This window comes from Lathamus discolor, chromosome 4, assembly GCF_037157495.1.
Source record: "Lathamus discolor isolate bLatDis1 chromosome 4, bLatDis1.hap1, whole genome shotgun sequence".
In the NCBI taxonomy this organism is placed as follows: Eukaryota; Metazoa; Chordata; class Aves; order Psittaciformes; family Psittacidae; genus Lathamus; species Lathamus discolor.
Genome location: NC_088887.1, coordinates 107,629,006 through 107,651,435, shown reverse-complemented (window position 1 = coordinate 107,651,435; position 22,430 = coordinate 107,629,006). Strand labels below are relative to the sequence as shown.

General features: G+C 39.6%; 1 protein-coding gene across 3 annotated transcripts in view; it reads right to left on the bottom strand.

Annotated features, from left to right (window-relative positions):
• ATP8A2 (ATPase phospholipid transporting 8A2) overlaps positions 1–22,430 on the bottom strand; it is a 308,301-nt gene that overhangs the window by 121,796 nt on the left and 164,075 nt on the right. For all 3 annotated transcript variants that reach the window (XM_065678510.1, XM_065678508.1, XM_065678509.1), the window contains one exon: positions 21,588–21,698. In XM_065678510.1, coding sequence (XP_065534582.1) covers positions 21,588–21,698 — 111 coding nt within the window. The remainder of the gene's footprint in view (positions 1–21,587; positions 21,699–22,430) is intronic.

Genomic DNA, 22,430 nt, shown 5'->3' with positions numbered 1-22,430 from the left:
AGGAAAAATAATAATGGCAGTTACAGGTTTTATCTGCACTCAGTGTCAAGGTGTCTCAGACAAGGTATTACATGCAGCTCGTGGAAAAGTTGTTTTGCTTCATATGGAAATCTTAAAATCTTTTGAAGTTGTTCCTAATACAGCACAATGCTTCTCAACACAGCACTAGATTCAGAACCATAACCAATAACCTCTTACAAGAATGAATCGTGTATCTTGAAGCAAATCCAGTACTGCAAAATAACTTATACCTTGGCTAGTTTAAAAAAGCAACATATAAGTATGTCACAAAGCACACTGCAAGCTATTTTTCATGGCTGAAAGTGTTCCTACTTGCCCTATTATAGAGGGAAAGTAGGAACATTATTATTACTCTCTTAGCTATTACTCTTCTTAGCTTGCTCTTCATGCACTGCCATCAGCTTGCCAAAATTACAGGTATTACAAGCAAGCTTTTAGATTCCAGTGTTCCCAAAAGCTATGGAAGATAGTTGTGTAAAAGCTGAGTAGCTCACTTTTTCACTATTACATATTTAGCAATTCCTCATACACTTACACCAGATTAAGGCAAAACAGAACCCTTGTCAAACCGATGACACTTACAAAATGGTAATATACTTGAGACTACAGTATAGCAATGACTAAATTAGTTACATTTCTAGAATTCTTAGAGTAATCTGCTAACTACAAGCAGCTTAGTTGTTGGTATTTGAAGGCAAAAACCAAACCTCGCTCTTGAAGACCTTCATCTATAGAAGTAGTTAATTAGATCATCTTCCTTGCTATTGACAGGTTTTTTAGTATTAAGCTTCTAAAGAGTTACTAACATCACTACCTTCTTGTCAGCATCAATATACAAAAGACAGGGAACCAGCAAAGCATCTTCCCCTCTGAAAAGGTGTTTTCCCTGTCCTGGCACCTGCATTGTACAGAACCTCCCCTGGGATACAGAACCTCCCCTGGGATACAGGAACCAGCAAAAGGAAGGTGCTTTCCGTCTACTAGCAACAATTAGAACCCAGAATTCAGATAGGCACTTGGTGAGAACTTTGGTAAAAACACAACTGAAAAGTATGAGGTGGGGGGGAGAGGGGAAGGTTCACACTGCAAAAGGAAAAGGGCCTTGTGCTTAGCAATGGTTGCTGAAGAGTGCATGGAACTTTCTTTTCTTTGTTTTGTTTTTCAAGTAAAACTGATTTATAAGCCTTCTGCAGAGAGTTCTATAGTTTAACAATTTAGCCCATGGATGATGCTTTATTAACGGCATGCATCAGACGTTATTATCGGAAAACTGCACAGAAGCCCAGATGTCTGGTTTAAGACCATTTTTACTTCTACATTTTCAAAACATTGCATGGGGCGCTAGCTGCATGACTCAAGATGAACTTAATCAGACTCATGCAGCTACGCCTGCATATGCCGCTTTGAAAATACAGAAGCACTGTTTTGGGTTCTGTTTTCTGAAGCTCTTCCTGGAGTGATTTAAAGCTTTTTTTTTTTCCCCCTCTCAGCCTTTTCTCTAAACGTCTTCTCCACCTCACCTCACCACATCTGACAGATAAATAGCTGAAAACTTTGGACACGTCATTTTTCAAAGGCTCCAGTACTCAGTTCTCGTGTGGTACCATGAAACCAAACAGTAAACAGGCAATTAAATTCAGCCAATTGTGTGTATGTGCTCAATTTAACTGCAATAGGTTACTTCAAATCAAACTCTGCTGTGGGCACTGACTGGAGTTACCACTTGGTATCAACATATGTAATTTATTATGATTGATTACTACTTACTGTAAACCACTTTAATAGCTATATATGAACAAACTTAATATAGGTTATTCAGGTTCAAACTAAAACTTAAGCACATATATTGTATTACACACCACACAATTCCTATTGAAAAGCCATGCCAGAAATTGTAGATTAAGGCAAAAGAGAACCTTGTAAGATATGCACCATTTATAACCTATTTTAAAAAAGGATTTTGCTGTATTTCTGTTGATAAGCTGTAAGAATACTCTCACTTTATTCTCATCATTTGAGATATTTTAAAATTTAGATGTCCTTATTTTCTTTGAGCAGGAGTGCTAAATCTTCCTTTTCTGAGGCTATGAATTGCCTGTTGAAACAAGAACCACCCCCAGTCAGCTGTCAGTTTGCAAATCTGCCTTTAGGCCCGAACAGTCTAAGCCTGAGAAGGAACCAGGACTTTAATGGTCCAAATCAGCAGCAAAATTGCAGCAGAAGGCTAAAGAAGAACATTAAGATCATTACTTTTCCATTTTCAGTCCTCATATTTTATAGAAAGAGATGACACAAGACACCATGTAAATCCTTAACAACTTTATAACAAGTCCTCAAAGAAAAAGCAAGTGACACAAGCAGGATCACTTCAGGGAAGCCTATCTAGATCAGAAACACATAGATAATGTGAAGAAAAAGGACCACATGTGGCAGGCCAGTAAGAATAACTTCAGAAAATAATCAACGGCAACAGAAGGATGCCTTTCCTTCATATAGAAAAGATGGACACGTGTAACTGATTCTACTGATGCATAAGCTACACTTATGAGTAGCATTCAAAATCATTACACAAGCTATGACCTCCTGAAAACACCCTCGTGATGGTCAGAGATCCTCCTGACCAGGAGCAACATGATAGAGGCTACACAAATGAGACAGCAAGCTTCCCTTCCCACAGGTTTAGCCAGCATGACAATTTCTTCTCAAGTTTCCTGCATTACTTAAGACCCCTGGGCCCTAGAGAGACTCATTCTAAGTAAAAATACACACAGAGCGCATCCTGTGTCACCCTGGTGACAATCTGTCATCCTCCAGGCATTCTCCAGCTGTCAGTTTTGAACAGTACTGCTTATATCCTTTAATGCACTGAAACACATCATAGAATAAGACTTTCTTAGATTCAGGTGCATTAGGTTTTCATATTCTTTGCTGAAGAGACTAGATTTAGGTAAACTTTTAAAAATAGGACAGAAAGATGGGCGGGTAGCTCTGAGACATAGCATGTCACCAGTGCACAGCAATTTGGAGGAAGAAAAGAACTGCCCTGATCCTCCCCCAAACAATAAAGCTGGTATTGATGAAAATAACCCTAACCCTAGACTTGGCTTGCTCTACTTCTTAACATGGTTATTACACTTCTGGACAGAGTACGAGCAACGCCACAAGCAGCATCCTGTAGCTGCTTGTTGTAGACCCGGTAATTTTTCCTTTTGTCTATAATGCAGATGGGTCTGACTGTCATATAAAGGAGTATTCTTTTAAATTTGGAACTCAAGTTTACAGTTTTGGGGATAGATGAGAGCTGGAAAAGACGTTTCTACACATTAGTGGTGGCCACTGACATCTCATGTTCAAAGCTATTGACCTGAGAAAGTAAGACATCAGAATTTAAGAAGCTTAGCAATTTCTGATAAACTCCTGTCAAAACAACCCGAATACTCACAGCTGTATATCACTGCCAGCTGTATCCCAGTAAGAAAAAAGACTGACACCTTGCTTGCATTCCAGAGGCAACCATCCATCCAAAATAAATCTGTTAAGACCTTCCAAGAATATACTATTACCCCTGTGTGGATGCTAGGTCATCTCCAGGACATCAGAACAAATACATTTTACTACTACATGGGGATGGGACTAACGAGCTCAGTACATTCTGCACCAAAGCAGACACCATTTAGGATTCCTTTAGGGAGACATAGCACACATCAGGAGGCCAACATATAGTCTGGTCACAGTGATTAGAGTATGACCATTGTTGAACACAGTCTATTTGCCTGAGTAAATGTCCAAGGGCTAAGCCCAAACTCTCAAAATCTCAGCTCCAAAATGTTTTTGGTTCCCAGTCATCCACACCACACAGTACATCCACACACTGCACAGGGTAGCTACTACTACAGGGTAGATCAACTTTTGGAAAGAAGTGCTTGCTCCCTTTAGAGCAAAAACCAGCTATCACTTCTGTAGGGAACCTGCTTCAGCTATTGCTCTTGTTAGATAATGCAGGAAAAAACATACCAAGTTCTGCTACCTGCAGCAATGGGCTCAGAATAGCAGCACCCTTCTGCATGCAGTACATTTGTACCATCAGGGTAAAATCACTACACCGACAGCAGTGGTACAGCCATCAAGTCATCCCAGATATTTTTATATTTAAAATATCCTGAAAATAATTCAAGACTTGTTAGATGCCCAAGAGATGTGAGCACAGAACTACACACTGTCGATATAGCTGGTCTGTCCTAAGCAGTACACCTGAGTAACGTGACAAACCATGCTCATGGCAAAAACCTTTAGGTTTATAATAATAAATCTGTAATAAATCAATCTATAATAAATAGTAAATAAACAGTCAAAGTCTTGGAGTCAATCATAGCTATGTCTTCAGTATATTCAGTGGGAAGGGCCAAAGTGTGATTAATGGCAGCTAATAAACAGCATTAGCACTACAACTAGAACTACTGCTCAGGTAAGTAAAGTTTCAGGACCTGGTTTGTTTTTTTTTTTGGTTGGTTGGTTGGGTTTTCTTCCCCTCAAGATTTGTTATTGCTTCCTATCCATTTTGCTTCCAGGGCATCAGCCAGTGGAGAAGTTCACTCTCATTCCACAAAACACAAATCATTTTGAAGAAACATTAATGGCAGAATGAAAGAGTTCTTCCATGCACTAAGTATATGAGTCACACAGTATGAATCATAGAAGTTAATTTACTGTTTACAAAGCTTACACTAAAACTGGATTGTATTTAGTCAACAGTTACCTTGGTCTGCCCCATTTCTTTTAGGCAAAGTCTTGCTCCAGTGTAGACCCAGGGCTGTTAGTGTTTGCAAACGGTATTTCTGAATAATTTCTACAATTGGCTCAACCCATTTACTCTGGACTGCAAGAAAGCACCTACACTGGTGCTAAAGACAGGGACTTAAGGTATTTTATGTAAGTATGAATCAAGGCAAAGCCAACCTTTTCTTTTAAAAGGATACAGAAGAGGGTCATGGGAACAAGATGATCTGTGTCAGCTCACATTTGCTATTTCATAGCAGCAGATCCACTTCTACTCCCACCCTTACCAACCCATAGGAGATTTCTGTCTTTTCAGTCACACTCAAACATGACTGAGCCAAAGAGACCTGAATGGTAGAGATAGAAATTGGGGCACAAAAGAATGACAAACAACCTTACTGTAAGTTCAGGCCATAACTTGCATACACTACAGATATTGTTAGGTGCAGCTCCAAGTAGAGTTAAAGAGTGATTACAGAAAACAGCTAGTACCAAGGGCAGGTTTTCTTGTACATACTAATAAGATGGCCTTTCAACAAAATTGTGCCTTCCAACAACCAATCAATGTCATCTCACTCACACGCACATTCTAGCTAAAACAAAATCCAAGATCTTCAAGCTGTTGTTGACCTTTTAGAAGTCACACATAGTTTACCCCAAACTTTATATTGCTACATGAAGCAGATATCAAAATACTGGAAAAGTGACCACAAACGACTTGCTGCTTCAAGAGAAGTTGTCATTCTAGGGAAAAAGCAAACAGTGAGATGGTTTCATTTTCTACCCTTTCTTTTCAACAGCACCAAGTGTGAACATTTTACACTCATATCACAAAGGCAATTGATTTGGCTCCCTCAGAGTAATTTCCCTAAAGCTACAGATACTTTTTCAGAAGATTTTATTCATATCACAAAGTTTAGTAAAGAATTAAATTCTTGCTTCAGGTTTTGGGAAACAACCACCACCAATTCAAATGTTGAAAATATTAATCACAATACCCTTGTTCTACTCTATTCCTTTTAAATTTTCATCAGCAACTGATTTCTTTTGAAGCATGAGAGAAATTGGGCATTACCAAGCCTGACACATTCCAACTATATAGCCTCCTGCTGAACATACAATGGGGATTTCAAAATAGTTTGGGAAACTGGTTTAGGCAGGAGTAATGCAAACACAGAAATAACTCCTCTTTGAGAAATACATCAAGGATACAAGGGGATGTGTGCATCCAAGTGAGTCCATTCAAAAGGCTTGTCAGGAAATAGCTAGAACTCTGATCATTAGTAGAGTACATTAGGTCATCAATTCTCAATGGAACTATGCTGGACTTCCAGCTGTTTGAAATACTAAAGAGAAAGCTGGAAGACTTTTTATTTTGGTACTATTACAATTTTTATCCTTCCCCCCCCCCCCCCTTCCCAAACATAGTGGAACAGCTTATAAAGGTACCCTTTGTGCTTTACAGAAGACAGTAAACATTTTTATGGATGGTAAAGCAAGATAGATACCTTCAGTTGGTAAGCATGCAAGCATGCACAGTCAGTTAAGAAGGAAGCCTTTCATGGACTGGAAGCTAAAAACCTAAAGTGTTACAGAACATGTGCACTTCTAGGAATACCTTGAAACCCCTAATTCTTCTCTGATTTAGTTGCAATTAGTCTCAGATGATGCAACAGAGAGCACTTGAACAATGCTACTGTCACCCCAAATGACTTTTAGGGGATGGAACTTCCTAGAATAGTTGGGCAAAACCAGAGAGTTAATTCGTTTGGGGAACATATTAAAACAAAAACATGGAATGTAAAATGATGTTTCTCCTTTCTATACTAAATGATTTTCTGCTAATATAACTGATCAGTTAGAATATTTTTTGTCTATTGCCACAGCAACCCAATGAATGGAACATGAAATCCTGTAAGATAAATAACCACTCTCCATACTGATATCAAAGCACAATCACAACTAGAAAGCTTTTCTAAAACAAATATGTGATTTCACATAGTTGCTACAGCATGTAAACATCTACTTTTTCTTCTGCTACTATTTTTTAAAGCTGAAAGTTTCAGTGGCAAGACAGAGTTGTGGAATAAAAAGGCAATCTGTATTTTACATCTAAGCAGTGATTTGACAAAAAAAATTAAGGATTACCCACCATATGCTGTTGCAGCTCCCTGTACAGGAGCCAGACTCGTAATAGCGTGTGAGAACTTCGTATTTGCCATGGAAGCAGGAGTTATTTCAATGCAATACAAAAGCCATTTTATAGGCTATAATTCTTCATATACAATTAAGCAAGCAGTTATCTGCCAAAATTGCTTTTTGGAATGGGATACATGCTCACTGCAGAAGTTTATTGTGACTGATGCCAGTGTGGAGCGGGTGAATAACTGAAGCTCAGCAGGTGAATGTCTGTTTCTCCCCATTTACTAGAATTCTATGGTAATTACTTCTGTTCCAACAAAAGAGAACAGACATCTCCTGCCCATCAGAGTGGCTCCCAGCTATACCTCCAAATGGAGAAATATGACAATTAAAATTTCATCAATCTTCATTATTTTTAATGTGACAGTAGATGTGGGAGTACTGCTAGATTTTGTATTATAGGAGCATATGCAACAGCAACTTTCCTTGCAAATAAGAAATGTAACCTAGTGCCTGAGCACAACCCCAAGTGGAGTTTATCATACCCAGCACTTGCATCATCCACTGTTGCTGCGGGGCTGCAATAGGAACCTTAGATTTGCTTCTTCGTAAGAAAGGAATAACAGATTTAGTGATGAATCTCTGGTGAATACCAGTGCGGTTAAAGGGAACACCAGAAACTTCTCATGAGCATGATTCCCCACTGGTACACCAGTAAAACAGGTAGGAAGACAGACCCAGTGAACACGATCAGAAACCTCCCTCTCCCAGAAAACCTGTCAGTCACCAACACTCACATTACAATGCAGTCAGCTACATGAAGAGTGACAGGCAATGACCAGAGGAGTTGTGCTAAACTTCTCAAGAGCAAAGCTCTCAGGGGACCATCATTTACTGAGCTGACAACCATTGGGAATAAAGTCAGACTGGGGGGGGGGGGGTGGAAATCCAGCTTCCAGGCGGATACCTTCATGCTCATGAGCAGTCCTTCTTGAGTATAGGTATCCTGAGAGTAAGCAGAAGCAAGCCACAGAAGTGGGTGTCATCCATCAGAAACCACATAGGTACCAGCAATATATCTAAGTATCAAAATCAGCATGTTAAAAGTTGCATTATTTCTTGTGTTACCCTTTTTAAAACTCAAGCAAGGCAATGACTTCATTGCTGAAGAGACAACAGACCTCCTCAGAGAGAGAGGCGAGTCAGAAAGGGGAGACCTTTGTGCTTACCCAAATGCCACCCACCCCCAAAGTGGCCTTTACAACAGCTAGAGACCCTTCACAGGTCAGCAGCATACACTCCCTCTTTCTTCATCAAGCCCAAGACTGCAGGGCTTGCCAGGCTTACTTGCAACTTTTTATGTAGCCAGAAGCTAAACACATAGATTTCCAATCCTGATCTATATTTTAAAGTGTTCTAGCTTTACTCTCATGCCTTCCCTAGAATGCTTTCTCAGCAATATCAGGCAACTTGAAGAGAATGGTAATTCTCACGTCTCGCATCCCTTGAAGGGCTATCCTGCTTTTAGGTAACATGTTCCTGCTGCTTCCCCTAGATTTACTGCTCCCACCTTCCTACTTCAACTCAGCATAAATTAGGAACTGCTTGAAAAATAGTAGTAAATGCTTCCAGAGAAGCCCAGTCTGCCAGGACTTTCACTGCTATCATTTTATCACTCCTCCACTGCAGGAATACCTTGTATTTTAGCACAAGCCAGCTCCTCCTTGCTGCCCAGATGGCCTAATGCACATTCTTAGAGATCCTCCTTCCCCTCATGTACCACAAATCACACACCATAAAATCCAGTAATTGTGCATACATTCTATTTAAATTATGGTCTCCAATGTATTCTCAGTTTTTGAGAGATCACAGCTTCTTTGTGCACATGAACAACATGCGACTGACACAGGCAAAGGATTTTTTGTCCAGACATGCCTTTGGGATCAACTACCACTTCTCAACTTCTTTCCCTCTTCCCTAGCTCTGTGTTTGGGATGTCTTTGAGTAACAGATACACAGACAGCCCAAAAGGGAAAAATCACTTGATTATAAGTCTCCAGGCAGCTATGCCATGAGATTACTACAGATAACACAAACACCAATTCATGTCCTTCATCTGCTTTACTTCCAGAATCTTTTGTCCTTTCTGCAGATACACAAGCAAAAGCTCCCACTTCAGGTTATTAAAGTAACATGGACACTTAAGTATACTTGGCAAAAGTCTATGCTCCTATTAGAAAAACTGATCCTACCTCTCATTCAAGAACTCCTGTGCACATCAGGAACGTGATCTGGCTGAACTCTAACCTTAAAGAGCTCATCCTGCAGCTGTGCAAACACTAGTGCCTTGGCAAGCAAGTGGGAAAAGACAACACTTCTAGGGACAAATGAAGATCACCCTGTCCTTTTTAGTGTAAGTGTGCATTTATGTCAGACTAAAGCACAGCCCAGTTGTGGATTCAAGTGATGTTGAAAGCACAGCCCAGTGATGGGCACAGAAACATGCCTGACACAGTTGGAGAGACTTGGACTTTCTAAGGGAAGTGGCAAGTTGAAGGCAAGCGCTGCACAAAGCTCCCAGTGGAGAAAGCTGCTGAACCCACCGCCACACTGGTGCCACCAAAGCAGACTGCAGCAGGCGAACAGGGATTCAATGTGCCACTATGGAAATCACATCCTGAAATTTCCTCAACTTAATGAATTTACATATTCCACCACAAAACTAAATAGGAGAGAAACAGGGGAAACTAAAGGAATTCAATAGTCTATCCCCATCTCATCCATGAATCAGGATGTATTAATAGGCACAAACACATTTCCAAGCAGTACCAACCCACATGTCATTTTTAACACTAATGAATGCCAGCTGACACAAAGCACAGCCTGACTGTCATATTGTTTAGCTGCTCCAGACACCTGCCAGTCCGTGGCAACAAAAGGGAGAAAAGGTCAAGACACTGTCAGTACACCCAAAAGGGAGACTCACTTTTCTACCAAAATTGAAGTTGACAGGAGCCATCATCACAAATAATGCTGAGAGGTTCGGCTGTTACTGGTTACTGATGGCTTATGCTTCTGCTGCTACCGAGCCATCTGCATATTGCAGTCAGTTAACAGTAATAAAAACCAATCTCCACTGACCTGTATTAATAAAGATAGTGTTATGTGGGTTTGGATGAGAATATACAGTATTATATTTCTTTTCTTACACACGTAGTATTTACACAGTTTATACAAAAATACACATATTTCCAGTGAATAGCTGTAGAACTTAGATACAGCTAAGGTTAATATATTCCGTCTTCTCACTTTCCAAATCCTTAATTGCTTTTGCATGAATGCAAAGAAATCCAGCAAGAAGAAATCAACATAACATTGTCACGTTTAAAAGCTGGCAGACCACATTTTGACCTCCTTCACTTTTCTGACAGCATGAAGTCATCAGTGGTTATCCATACCTTTGTCTTAACAGGGCAGAACTGAATTGTAACACACACAACCATGCATCAAGACCACTTATCTCTTGCTTTTCCACAGAATGAGCCCCTTGCCTTTGGTGTACAGATCTGAGGATTTAGCATACGCTCACGACTACTGATAACAGTATTCAACATGCAAGTACACTCACTAACACGTGTTAAGATTACCGTGGTCTCAGCCTTTAAGTATTGCTCCTGATTCTCCTCTCCTGTCTGATATGGGCCCAGTTACACTGAACTGCTGATCCCAGTTCATAAATACCAAAACCAACAATGGTTCAGGATACCCTTACTTAAGAGCAGTTATGTTCGAAATGCAGCGGTTCAAGAAAAAAGAAAATCAGGCTCAAAGGAGTGAGGAGGAAGAGAATCAATGGAAAAAATTATGGAACGGCAAAATAATATTTGGGGTGAAATTTTATAGTTGACATTTCTGACATCTTTTCAGAAACAGACTGTGTAACTCTGAAACAAAACTATCACTAGAGAATGATGTGCATTTTATTATGTTCTAAGTGATTTTCTTGAAAAGAGCAAGGAGATATAAAAAGCAATGACATGCTGTCTAGAGCATACAAATAACCAAATGCTTATAAATAGTCCTAGCTATCTGCATTGGGCCCAGCATCTCAACACAGAGTGAAAAAACAGCCTGTTCTTGACTTCTTGTTTGGAGCTGTTACACTTGCTACATGCAAGTACATAGTCCAACACATCCTAATGCAAGCTCAATTAGGTGATGTGGGACTCCCACACAAGAAGGGAGCCTCTCAGGAGCACCGAGTGAAAACAACTCCACCTCTCCTGTCCCCAGCCACAGAGCTCTAGCTCCTTACAGGGCAGATATCCCTCGGATCGCATACAGTCAAACCACTTGTCCTGGGTTCAGCAGCAGCAGTCATTTTTCTCCTTAGTAGCTGGTGCAGTGCTGTGGTTTTGACTTAGAGCCTGGAAACAGCACTGATAACACCTATGTTTTTAGCTGCTGGTCAGAATGTTTACTCTGACCAAGGACTTTGTGAGTCTCATGCTCTGCCAGGGAGCAGGGCAAGCCAGGAGGAAGCAGAGACAGGACACCTGACCCAAACTAACTAAAGAGGTATTCCATACCACAGCACAGCATGCCCAGGATGTAGGACTGGGGGCAGTTACCTGGAAGGGCTAGATCACTGCTCAGGTCAGGCTGGGTATCGGTCGGCAGGTGGTGAGTGGTTGTATTCTCTTCCCTTGTTATTTCCCTTCTTATTATTGGTGGTAGCAGCAGTGATTTGTGTTATACCTTAGTTACTGGGCTGTTCTTATCTCTTAACCTGTGGCAGTTACATTCTTTCGATTCTCCTCCCCATCCCTCTGGGAGCGGGGAGGAGGAAGGGAGGGAGTGAGCAAGGGCTGCGCGGCTGGGCTTAAACCACGACACCACTGAAGTGGTTTTAGAGCAGGAGAGGCTGTAAAAGCACATTTGAAAGCAACACCTATGCTGCTTCAGATCTGCACTGGGGACTGGACTGATCATAGAGGATATAGTGTCTTTTTTTTACTCCTGACCCTGCTGTGCTAAAAAAAAAAAAAAAAAAAAAAAAGTGGTCCAAGACCTTGAACTTGGGCAAACAAATATTCCAAACCTATACCCCAGATTCTTCCCTTTACAAACGTAAATGTATGTATAAGATTTAAAATAAAATGCATCTTAAACTAGGTTACAGATACCTTTTATGAATCCCAGAATAAAACAATCTCCAGTGGTTAATTAGTGAAACTGGATAGAGGTATTTTTATCATTAGTGCTCATCCAAGTGAAATGGCAAAATATTTCCTAGCAGCATTTAAAAAGGTAATCTGTATTCAGTTAAATTTGTTCTCTGCCCTAGCTTCTTTGGGTCATGATCCTAAGAATCCAAGAAACCTCAAAGTAATCAGGACCAGCTCAGTTCATGAGAGAGATACTGGAAAGAAAGAAATCTTATATTCAACATATCTGGCGATACCACATTTCTGAGCTAGTGTTCAGAAGGTTTTTGTGGTTGTCTGTGAAGCAGTATTAAGACAGTAGGAGTTATGAACTCATCAACTACATCCATCTGTACTACAGAACACACTAGAAAACGTGGCCATTAGAAACATACTCCAGTGGTGCCTCTAAATATGGCTGAGAAATGCCCTTAGGTAGAAAGGAAAAATTAACAGTGAGACCAGTGTTGGACAGGAGCTCAGGTAAGGTTATCTGCTTTGCAAAGCACTAGTAAAATGCTTCAAGATGATAAAACTGAATACTGAAGCAAAATGATTCCGTGTTACAATGGAGTTACTCATGCTCAAAAAACACCAAGCTGTACAGCCTGACCTCACTGCTGGGCAAGTGGCTGGTGGCCAGGCACATCTATTCAGTCCAGACAAGCGAAATGCAGCCCACACAGACCAGCACACTTTGTTCATAAGCACACAACAACAGACAATGTCCTAGCACAGGGCTTGGAACAAATATACTCATTCCAAACAACTGCCAGGAAAGGAGAAACTGCAATTGCTATTCAGTGACTTCAGTGGACAGGTCACAGACAAGCCACCACACATTTGCAAAAGCGGGCTCCAAGTTCAATTCCAGAGTATTTTGAACTTAAATAAAAAGTTAAAGAATTACATGAAACTGCACAAAAGCATGACTCATGAATCAATACTACACCTTGTCTGCAACACTTCCAAACTCTCTGGCACTACCTAAAAGTGCTTTACAAAGAGCTGTGCAAAAAGAACTGCAAATCCCTCCTCACACCTAGGCTAAGTAGTGTTTTTAAATACCAGGATAACGTCTGAGTTTAACTGCAACAGATACAGCTAATGGAGTAAAAGTAATTCTGCTTTTCTCTCCCCTGGAAGACTAGTCTTCCAAATTGCATTAAGTGCACGCTTACAGGGTCATTTTAACACGGGTGCCTCCAAGCTTCTAAACCAGAGAATAAAATTCATTGTTCTGACTTGCAAGCAGTCTCTAGTCTATCACCAAGTCCTGGTTAGCAAAATACAGCCTCATTTGTAAGCATTTGTATCACCACCCTCAAAGCCAAGTAAGTTGCTGTAGAAAGGCATTTTGAACGTATCTATTCACAGCAATAAGGTGCAGGTAAAAATGAAGAAACCCTCACACCTCCATCATGTCAGCCCCATGATTCATGTCCAGTAAAAAGTAAAACAGATAAAACACCCCTTCTTAATACATACGATACGCATAGGACCTTACTCTGCTATCAGTTATTCCCACATAAATCAGGAATGTGGCTACTAAAGGAAGTCTATTTATAGGGGTATAGACCAGATATAAAAATACCCAGCACATACAGTGCTGGATTTTAAAAAAGCTCTATCGAAATTGACCCCCTTCAATGCAGTACAGCACACACTCCTAAATTCACCATGAATGTGCTAAGTACAAGTTATTCCCTGGTAAGGGTTATTTGAACTCTTCTAACACTGATACAAGTTTGAAATGTGGCCTTCTCTGTACCCACAACTAATGCTGTATGCACTGAACTAGCGAAGGTGAAAGTAGGATCTGCTCCCCTTTATTTTTATTAAAACAACTGGTTATCCAGTATTACTGAGTCAGAGCAGTCAATGTTCCCCAAGTCAGTATTCAAAGCTGTAAGAAGAGCTGTATTTTACATAAAAAACTTGTGTATTTTGAAAAGAAAGTAGGGATGAAATCAAGAATTATGAACTCTTGAATTTCAAAGCTGGTTTTGTTTGAAGAAAAAAAACCCTTAGGTTTGGGTTTTCCTAACTTTCAGAACACAGGCTTAGCTTCCCTCTAGAAAGCTCCTCCACATTAGGTTATCCCCCTTCTAAACACCAACTTGCATTTCCACTGGTAACATGGTTAAAACTGCAAAACCATTCACTGATGATGGGATTTTGGCTTTGATGAACACACTGATCAGGAAATAGGCAATGTTTCACATTTAATGTGCTCAAATTTAGATAACATTATTATTGCTTTGTTATAAGCCCCCCAAACATGAAATTAAGATTTTTTACACCAAAACAAAGCATGTCTATTTTACAGAGCAAAAAAATCCCCTGTGCCTGTCATACACCCCTTATGCATATAAATATATACAAAAAGTGGATCCAGGCACTCTGAACTTATCTGCCCAATAAAATATCACAACAGATCTCTTCTTGAAGTTGTCTTCTGCAGCACGTATTGAATCTATATGTTTCACCTAGAGATTTTGAGGCAACACTAAGGAACCTAATTTATCATTTACAGTATTTGGAATGTTGAAAAATTACAAGCTGTGTGGGTTGTAGGATGCAATCAAGGCAGTGTTCATAAAAAGTCAGAGCAACGCTGGTTCTCATTCCATCAATTTGGAAAATGGCTGGAAAAAATTCAAAACCAGCTGGTTTATAGTTGAGTCAATCTGGTTTCCAGGGAAGATGGACTGCTCTCAAATGATTCACTATGTAGCACACAGCAATAAAAAAGAACGGAAAATTAGCATGGATTTATCTTTGCGACTGATTCCTTGAACCCTCTTGGGATTAACATACTCAATTACAAGCCCCAAAACCAAGAAGTCAATCATGGATGAAAGTTGGCAAGACCAGCCTATATGCGATTCTCAATTTCTTCAGACAACAGGGGGTTGAAATACAGAATAAATTGTCAGTGGTAGCAATACAAACTAGGCACTGTAAATCAGTCAGAAAGAATTGGGATATATTTTTAAGAACAAAAAGAAAAGCACTATCTGGACAATTTTGGATTAGCTTGGCCAGCTGTATTTTATGACATTCCAAGAAGCTTGGCAGGCTATTTGTTGGATCTGTTTTCTTTAAGTATTGCTACTAAAGAATGTGTTCTTGAATTGAAGCCTACGATTAGCCTTTTTGGATGGTGGGAAGGGGATAATGTTCTGTGCTGCCCTAGGTCTTCTGCGTCTTAAACCTGTGTACGAGGCTGATATGAAGCAGTGCAAAAGAAAAATAAGCACACATGTAAGACTTGGTTTTCCAAAAATCATCAAGAGACAGTGGTGAGTTTCATACACCTTGCTCCTCAGACTGCCACTACCAAGCTTTCCAGGTCTGCAAGTTCTGCACTGTAACTTCCATAAATACGCTGCACTTCTTGAACTTTTTAAACATTACCCAAGCCAAGGGATGTGGATTCCTCTTTTTTTACATGCTTGAAAAACAAATAAATAAATAATGTACTAATAATGCTGCTGCTTCAGACAGGTGAAAGTCTCTGGCAGGTCCTGTGACACACCCAACAGTCCCATACTGCTTCCCATGACCCCAGAGCATCCATAAAGGCCACCTACATAGGCTCCAGATAGGCTTCTCTCAGGCACATATGTTTACACCCAATATCAATTTCAGGACACTCAATCCCACCTTTTGCCTATTGACAAGCTCCTGCCCATAGAAAGAAAGATGCTTATTCAGGATATGCACACAATTTGTGAGAATTCAAAAGCCACATTTCCAAACTATGAAATAGAAATCACACACACCACACCGAGTATATGCACACAGAACTAAGGACTATTAAATGCCTACTGGCATCTCAAGTATTTCACCAGGCAACTGAATAATAGGAATACATAAGCATGACAAGACAGCTAGCTGCCTGTATTATTGTCATGCCTGTTAGAGAAGTTTACAACTTTATTATTCTTAACGCTAAGGGAAACTGCTCTTATCTTTTAACAAAGTTGCTATTTATAACAATAGTTACTGGGCTCCAGTCCTCAACTCAATGCAAAAATCCCCATGCTTAAGGTTTTCTATTGCCTGGCTGTACCTTCAGAGTTGCAAAGTCAATTGGAAACAGAAAGCACAGGGATGTAGGTAAAGTCAGATTACATAAATCAGGGATAAGCGCACAGAAGCATTACGGCTGTGTATTTTTTAGTATCAGATCAGATACACTCAATTCCGCAAGCCACTTGGACAAGAGGGTTAAAAATCCCATGTCTGCTGTCTGCATTTTTAAAATTGTGCTTCACAGGAAAGCACGAAAACAGGAAAAAACAACTGAAAGGGCTCATGCAGCAGCAATTCGTGTTTGCTTTCACAGCTCATGCTCTTGGCTACTCTGACATGCTGACCAAGACCACGTGGATCACTTCACAGCACTCACTGCCAGACCCAATGGATTCACAAAAACCATGATTTATTTTAAAGCATGTTTATCTAGGCATTGTGTTTACTCAGAGCTTTTAAGACTTGAAAATTCAGCTCTGAAAGAGAAACTATGATCCTGGTGTTTTGTTCTTCAGTACATTTATGTTACTTGTTTAACAGTGCTCACATATAGCACCTTCCTCTCAGCCTCCACAAAGAAACAGCTTTCCAGTCTGGGCTTACAAATTATCTCTTGATTCTTAAAGCAGAAAAGGAAATAAGGCAGTGTTAGGATATGTACATTACGCTCTCCCCTTCCCGCTTGCCATACAATTTTCTGTCATGGCCCTACACTACCAAACCTTGACACAGAGACTATCTATTTTCCTCCCCTCAACTCATTCTGGTATGGATAATAAAGGAGCATTTAACATTTAGTACATTTCAGACAAACATGTTCCAATGAAGTACTGAGCACATTTTTCCTTCACACTGAGTTGGCCTGAAAGCCATCTTCCATGCTACTGTTTCAACAAAACCATCCCAAACGCCTTGAACTCTTACCTGTTATTTCTGATATTGCCTTTGATCTTGCTGTGTTTTGACTTCTCCAGGCATGACACAAAAGCAACATTCCTGTATTCTTTTACATTTGAAATAGGCTATATTTCAAAGCTTGATGTCATCAGGACAACCTTATATCATCTCCAGTGAAATATATCTGCTCAACAGATGTGAAACAGATCTTGTGTTTCACTACTCAGTTAAAGCCAGCTACATAAATAATTGTATGAGATGGTGTTTTGTAATGATGCCCAGGTATCTGTCTGTGTAGGCTTTAAAAGCCAAACCGCTGTCAACGACCTTCTGCTTCAGGATGATGCCGAATTATTTGCTTTCCTCAGTAATTACTTCAACGCACAATGCTACTGCAGCCAGACCTGGGAAATGCAGAATGGACACCAAAAAGGGAGGGTTGTATTTGCATTTCATCCCTGCAGCAATGTTAGTAGCTTTCTATATTGATTCCTTGCCAGTGTTAGGCCAGACCCAGCAGGGCCAGTCAGAGGATGGAACTGGCAGCAACTCATCTATCAATCACCTCTGTGGATGGAAAGGCTTAATTCTGCACCCCTCTGCTGCTAAGCGAGGCCATAAGTGAAGGAACCCTAACTTCACACCCTGAAGCACCTTGGCAGCAGTGATACACAAGGGATCAAGAATGAGGCTCCGAATCACACCAAAAGGGCTTGGATTTCCAGGCACCATTTGTTTTCCTGCTTTTGATTTATATTTCATTGTGCTTTGAATTTTCAAAAATCAAGGGGGGAAATTAAGAGAATAGCAGGAGGAGAATGACAAAGAAATGCAAAAGGAAAGAGAAATCAGGTCAGAGAAAGGAAAGTGACCCAGAGGTTTTGGCTGTTAAGCAAAACAACAGTCTTCTCAGACTTCACTGAGCTTCATCACTTTGAAAAGTTAAAATTCACCTCCTAAAATACTAGGAAATTCTAAGCAAGGGAGAGGGAAAATACTGTCACCTCCATTTCCCCTGTAATAACTAGACTTCAAGGACTGCCTTCTGCTACGTTAGCTCTCTAGCTGCATTAAATTGTCCCAGTATGAGTGCACATTTTAGTTATTGTCAAAGGAGCTGGAAACTCAGGTCCTGAGGCCTGTCTCCCCACAAAAAATCAGCCATTGCAGGAATGTAAGTACCAGTCTTCACCCAGCAGCATCTCTTTGGAGTGAAGCCCATGATGCCAGTCACCTGAACATATTTCCCACCAAATCCCAAATCCTGTATTTTCATTACCACTTCTCCCAGCAGCTGAAGAAAATCTCATGAAATTTAATGTCTCATAGTTTGGATCTTCCTGGTATAAGAGTCACTGGTATCAAGATGAACTAAATGTATTATGGGTTTTAATATACAAATACTAGGATGCTAGGAAAGGAGACAGCAGTATGTTCTCGTCAAGAATTTACAAAGGTTTAGCTAAATTAAGTTTAATCATAATGCATGCTTCTGCAAGCTGCGTCCACATGTTGTGTGCTAAGCCCAAGTACAAACTCTTATTTCTCTCTGATATTTAGAAAGTATCAGGGAATAAAAACCATGAGCCCAATGCTTCACTGCTGCAAAACCCATTTACATAAGACTTACCACAGTTATTCCTCAGGTGTTAAAGCTTCGTTGAAATAAAACAGACTAACTAAGGTATAACTGACAGTCATTCACTGATCCAGTTTTTGATTCAACTCTATAAATATTTACTTAGTACAATCCTTTAGAAGATTAACTTCGAAAGTAGTTCAAGTTCAAATCCCTGTTTCACCACAACGCTAGAAGAATATTCCCCATACACCACACGTCCCAGCAGGAAATACAGGTAAATGTTAAACTTGTCCAGAGCACTGGGAAACAATCAGTAACATACCATATGCACAAGCAACAGTGCAGGAGTGCTGGGCACTCAACTACCATTCTCTCAAGTTGAAGTATTTATTCCCTTGTGGAGCTTCTCTTTCATGAGCATCATCATACCACTAACCGATCAGTGCTCCCAAGTCTCACAACAGAAATACGGAACAACTCAGCTTTCTTTATATAAAGCTAAGAATGGAATTAGAGACGTCTTCCCTCGCTCCCCTGCATCCCTAGGTTACCAAAACTGGTGTCTCTTTGGTTTCCAGGCAATTTGCTTAGTTTTATACAGATTTTAGAGAGGAAGTTTCTTAAGGCCACTAGTAAAGCAAAGTCACCGGGGAACTAAAACCAAGTTGAGCTCTTCCGATTGCTGCAGGTCTACTTCACCTTCCTTAAGGTTTAACCTTTCTCCCAACTTCTATACAGCATGAGCACAGAGGGATAACCAAAGGGCAGGGCTGAAACTTGTTACACGTTTTTTCAGTGCTCAGGCGTTAGGTGGAATTGATTCCAACCCTTAGTCATGGGCACCAGGAGACGACAGCTCATTTGCTCAGTTCAGTATACAGAAAGAACATAGAGTAATACAGTGACAAGAACATCTGATCTCACATTCCTTCTCAGAGCAGACTTGCATTTTGTGTATCATATAGCGGTATTTCTGGTTAACAGCATTCCTCCTTATGGTAAAGTAAGCTACCTCAGGCTGGAGGTCCCAGAGGCCTTTACCTGTCTTCAACACCTCTCACAGGTGCTCACTGGGGCAGAACCGAATTTACTTGCCAGACTATCAGAATTTACTATCAGAAATGAAGCAAAGACACACAATGTTGCAATGGGTGAGAATAAGGAACTTTTGAAAGTAATCTTCAAATGAAGAAAAGAATCCTAGAAGGCAATCATGAAGCTGTTGATTTCCCGACCAGCTCAGGGAAAACCCCAGCAACTCCCATGTTCAGTAAGAAACCCACTAAAAAAGTTATTTTAAAAATTATTCCAATTTCTTTTGCACAATAATAATATTACTGACATCACCACCAACACTTAGAAACCCATACTGAAAACACGAATTATGATCAGCCCAAGTCAAATTAAGGACTCTTTCGGAAACAAAAACATAAACCAAATCTTGGATATCTAAGCATGCTAAATTCATTTCAGATCTGTAAAGGTGGCTTCTACAATAGGAAAAGAACTCAACTGTGAAATCTCAGCAACATGAATGTGAATTTGCAGAGAACCTGGTTAAAGAGCTGGACCACAGCCAAGATTTGGATGCTTAAACTTTAGAAAAAAAATCATCTCCTTATCTTATTTCACAAGTCTAACAATGTATAACACTCAACCACCCTGCTCCCACCCACTACAGCCAAGCACTCGTTATTTTGATGGCATAGGGTAATTCTCTTGTAGCAAACAGAATAATCCATGTTGAAATTATAAAAACCAACAGCTAATTCAGAAATAGAAGAAAACTAGAGCAAGTTAGTGGAAAATAGTTGTTCTTTAAGAGCCTAAATCATGCATAAAAGATGATTAGACCCTGAGGTAGTCAGGTATAGACACTGACCATGACATGATTCACTACGTAGTAAAACATTACTTACCCACTGTCCCCTGCAATCACTATAACTAGCTGCCTAATTATAAGTGCTCCAGTTTTCGGATCTGTTAACCTCATTCATGTCTGCTTAATTGCAGAAAGAAACAGAAAACCTCATATATACACATAAGCATATAGAAATAAAACTGATGAACAATGTGGAAATTGCTGTACCAAGTGACCACCTGAGTATCAAGTGGCCAACCCACTGAGTTCAAGTTCCTCGTCTGTTTCTAACAAGGCAACCACACATAATAAAAATGCTTTCCCTCTCATCCTTCTTAATTCAAGACTATATCCTGAAGCATAAGAACTATACTCCTATCTAAGAAGGTTGAAATGCAATGTATTAAAGTTCATAACAGTATGTAGCCTCTTTAAAATCCAGTTTCACTACTTGACACCTTCAGGAAAATAATTTTTCAAAACACAATCAGTTACATTTTAAATATTAAATAAAACATCCTGAATCATTTTATAATTTCAGTGGCATCATAGGGCAAAATTATGCCCTCTTTTTCCAAAACCAAAGTAAAATGAATGTCAATTCCAACTAAGCTATCGTCTTTATAATTTAGAAACAACAGCTGTAGTTTTTGCCTACTTTATTATTTGGTTATAGAGTTCTCCCTGATTCTATTAAAAAGACTTTTGATTTAATTTTAGCCCCAAATTAAAGTTGAGTAAATATGAGCTGTAACTGAAATATTTCCATGAACACAGAGAAGCTTTCAATAAGAACATTTGCATAGAAGGAATGAACTTCATCTCCAACATCACATATCCAAGGCTTCAGTGTACCAAAGCCTTCAGTTTTCCTTTTGCAAATATTAAAACATTCAAGTGAATTAACTTAATCTGAGGAAGGAAACAGAATTTTAACTTGTTAAACATTGAAAAAAAAGTCACTCTTTTTAGCTCAATCCATTTGGATGAGTTTTGCTTTTTACAAGAGATGATTTGAGCAGTAAGCAGCAGTAAGTCAAATCCATTTCATTACTCTTACCTCAATAATATATAAAACCACATTCTTGTAGAAGCAATACAGTATGCACTTGGTAACTCGATTGTAACTCCAAGCTCCATGGACCAACAACAGCTTCTCCAAGTAGGAAAACTGAAAGAGAGAAAACAAGTTTTTAAATACACAGAGAATCGTTGTAAGCAACTGCGCACAAAAAAACCCAACAACAAACCCGAACAAACACCAACCCTCAGAGCAGCTACGAAAGTTGTTCTTCAAGCACAGTATTTAAATTGCTCAGCAGAATACACCTACAAAAACCCAGTACTTCAAATCTCTAGAGGAAAACTTAAAAAAAAAAAAAAAACCACACAAAAAAACCACCCTCTTTGTTTTTGTTTTTTGTTTGGTTTTTTTTTTGTTTGGTTGGTTTTTTTTTTTTATATTCTTGACTAGCTTCAAACTGCAAGATGACTTCAGCTGGTATTCCTATCTTGATAGCAAAATCAAGCAAAGTTAACATGATTTAGCCCTGCAGATTGAATATAAATGTGAACTTCTCATTTCATGGTGAAAGAAGATTCCTGTGTTTGAGGGCTTAACAAGGTTCAGAATTTCCCTTCTCTATGTTAAACAAACAGTCTGCTCATTAGAACTGTCTTGAGCTGAAATCAAATGCAAAGGAGGGGGGAACACAAGTCAAAAAATAGATGCATAGTCTTTTATAGAGAAGGAATATGTACATGAACATTCCCAGCCCACAAAGCATATGCAATCGTGTTAAATAAAGCACCCAAAATATTGTATAAAGAAGAAACATTTGCCAAAAAGGGCAAGCAAATGAATATTGTAAAAATGGCCACATCCTAATGCTAGTCTGAACCA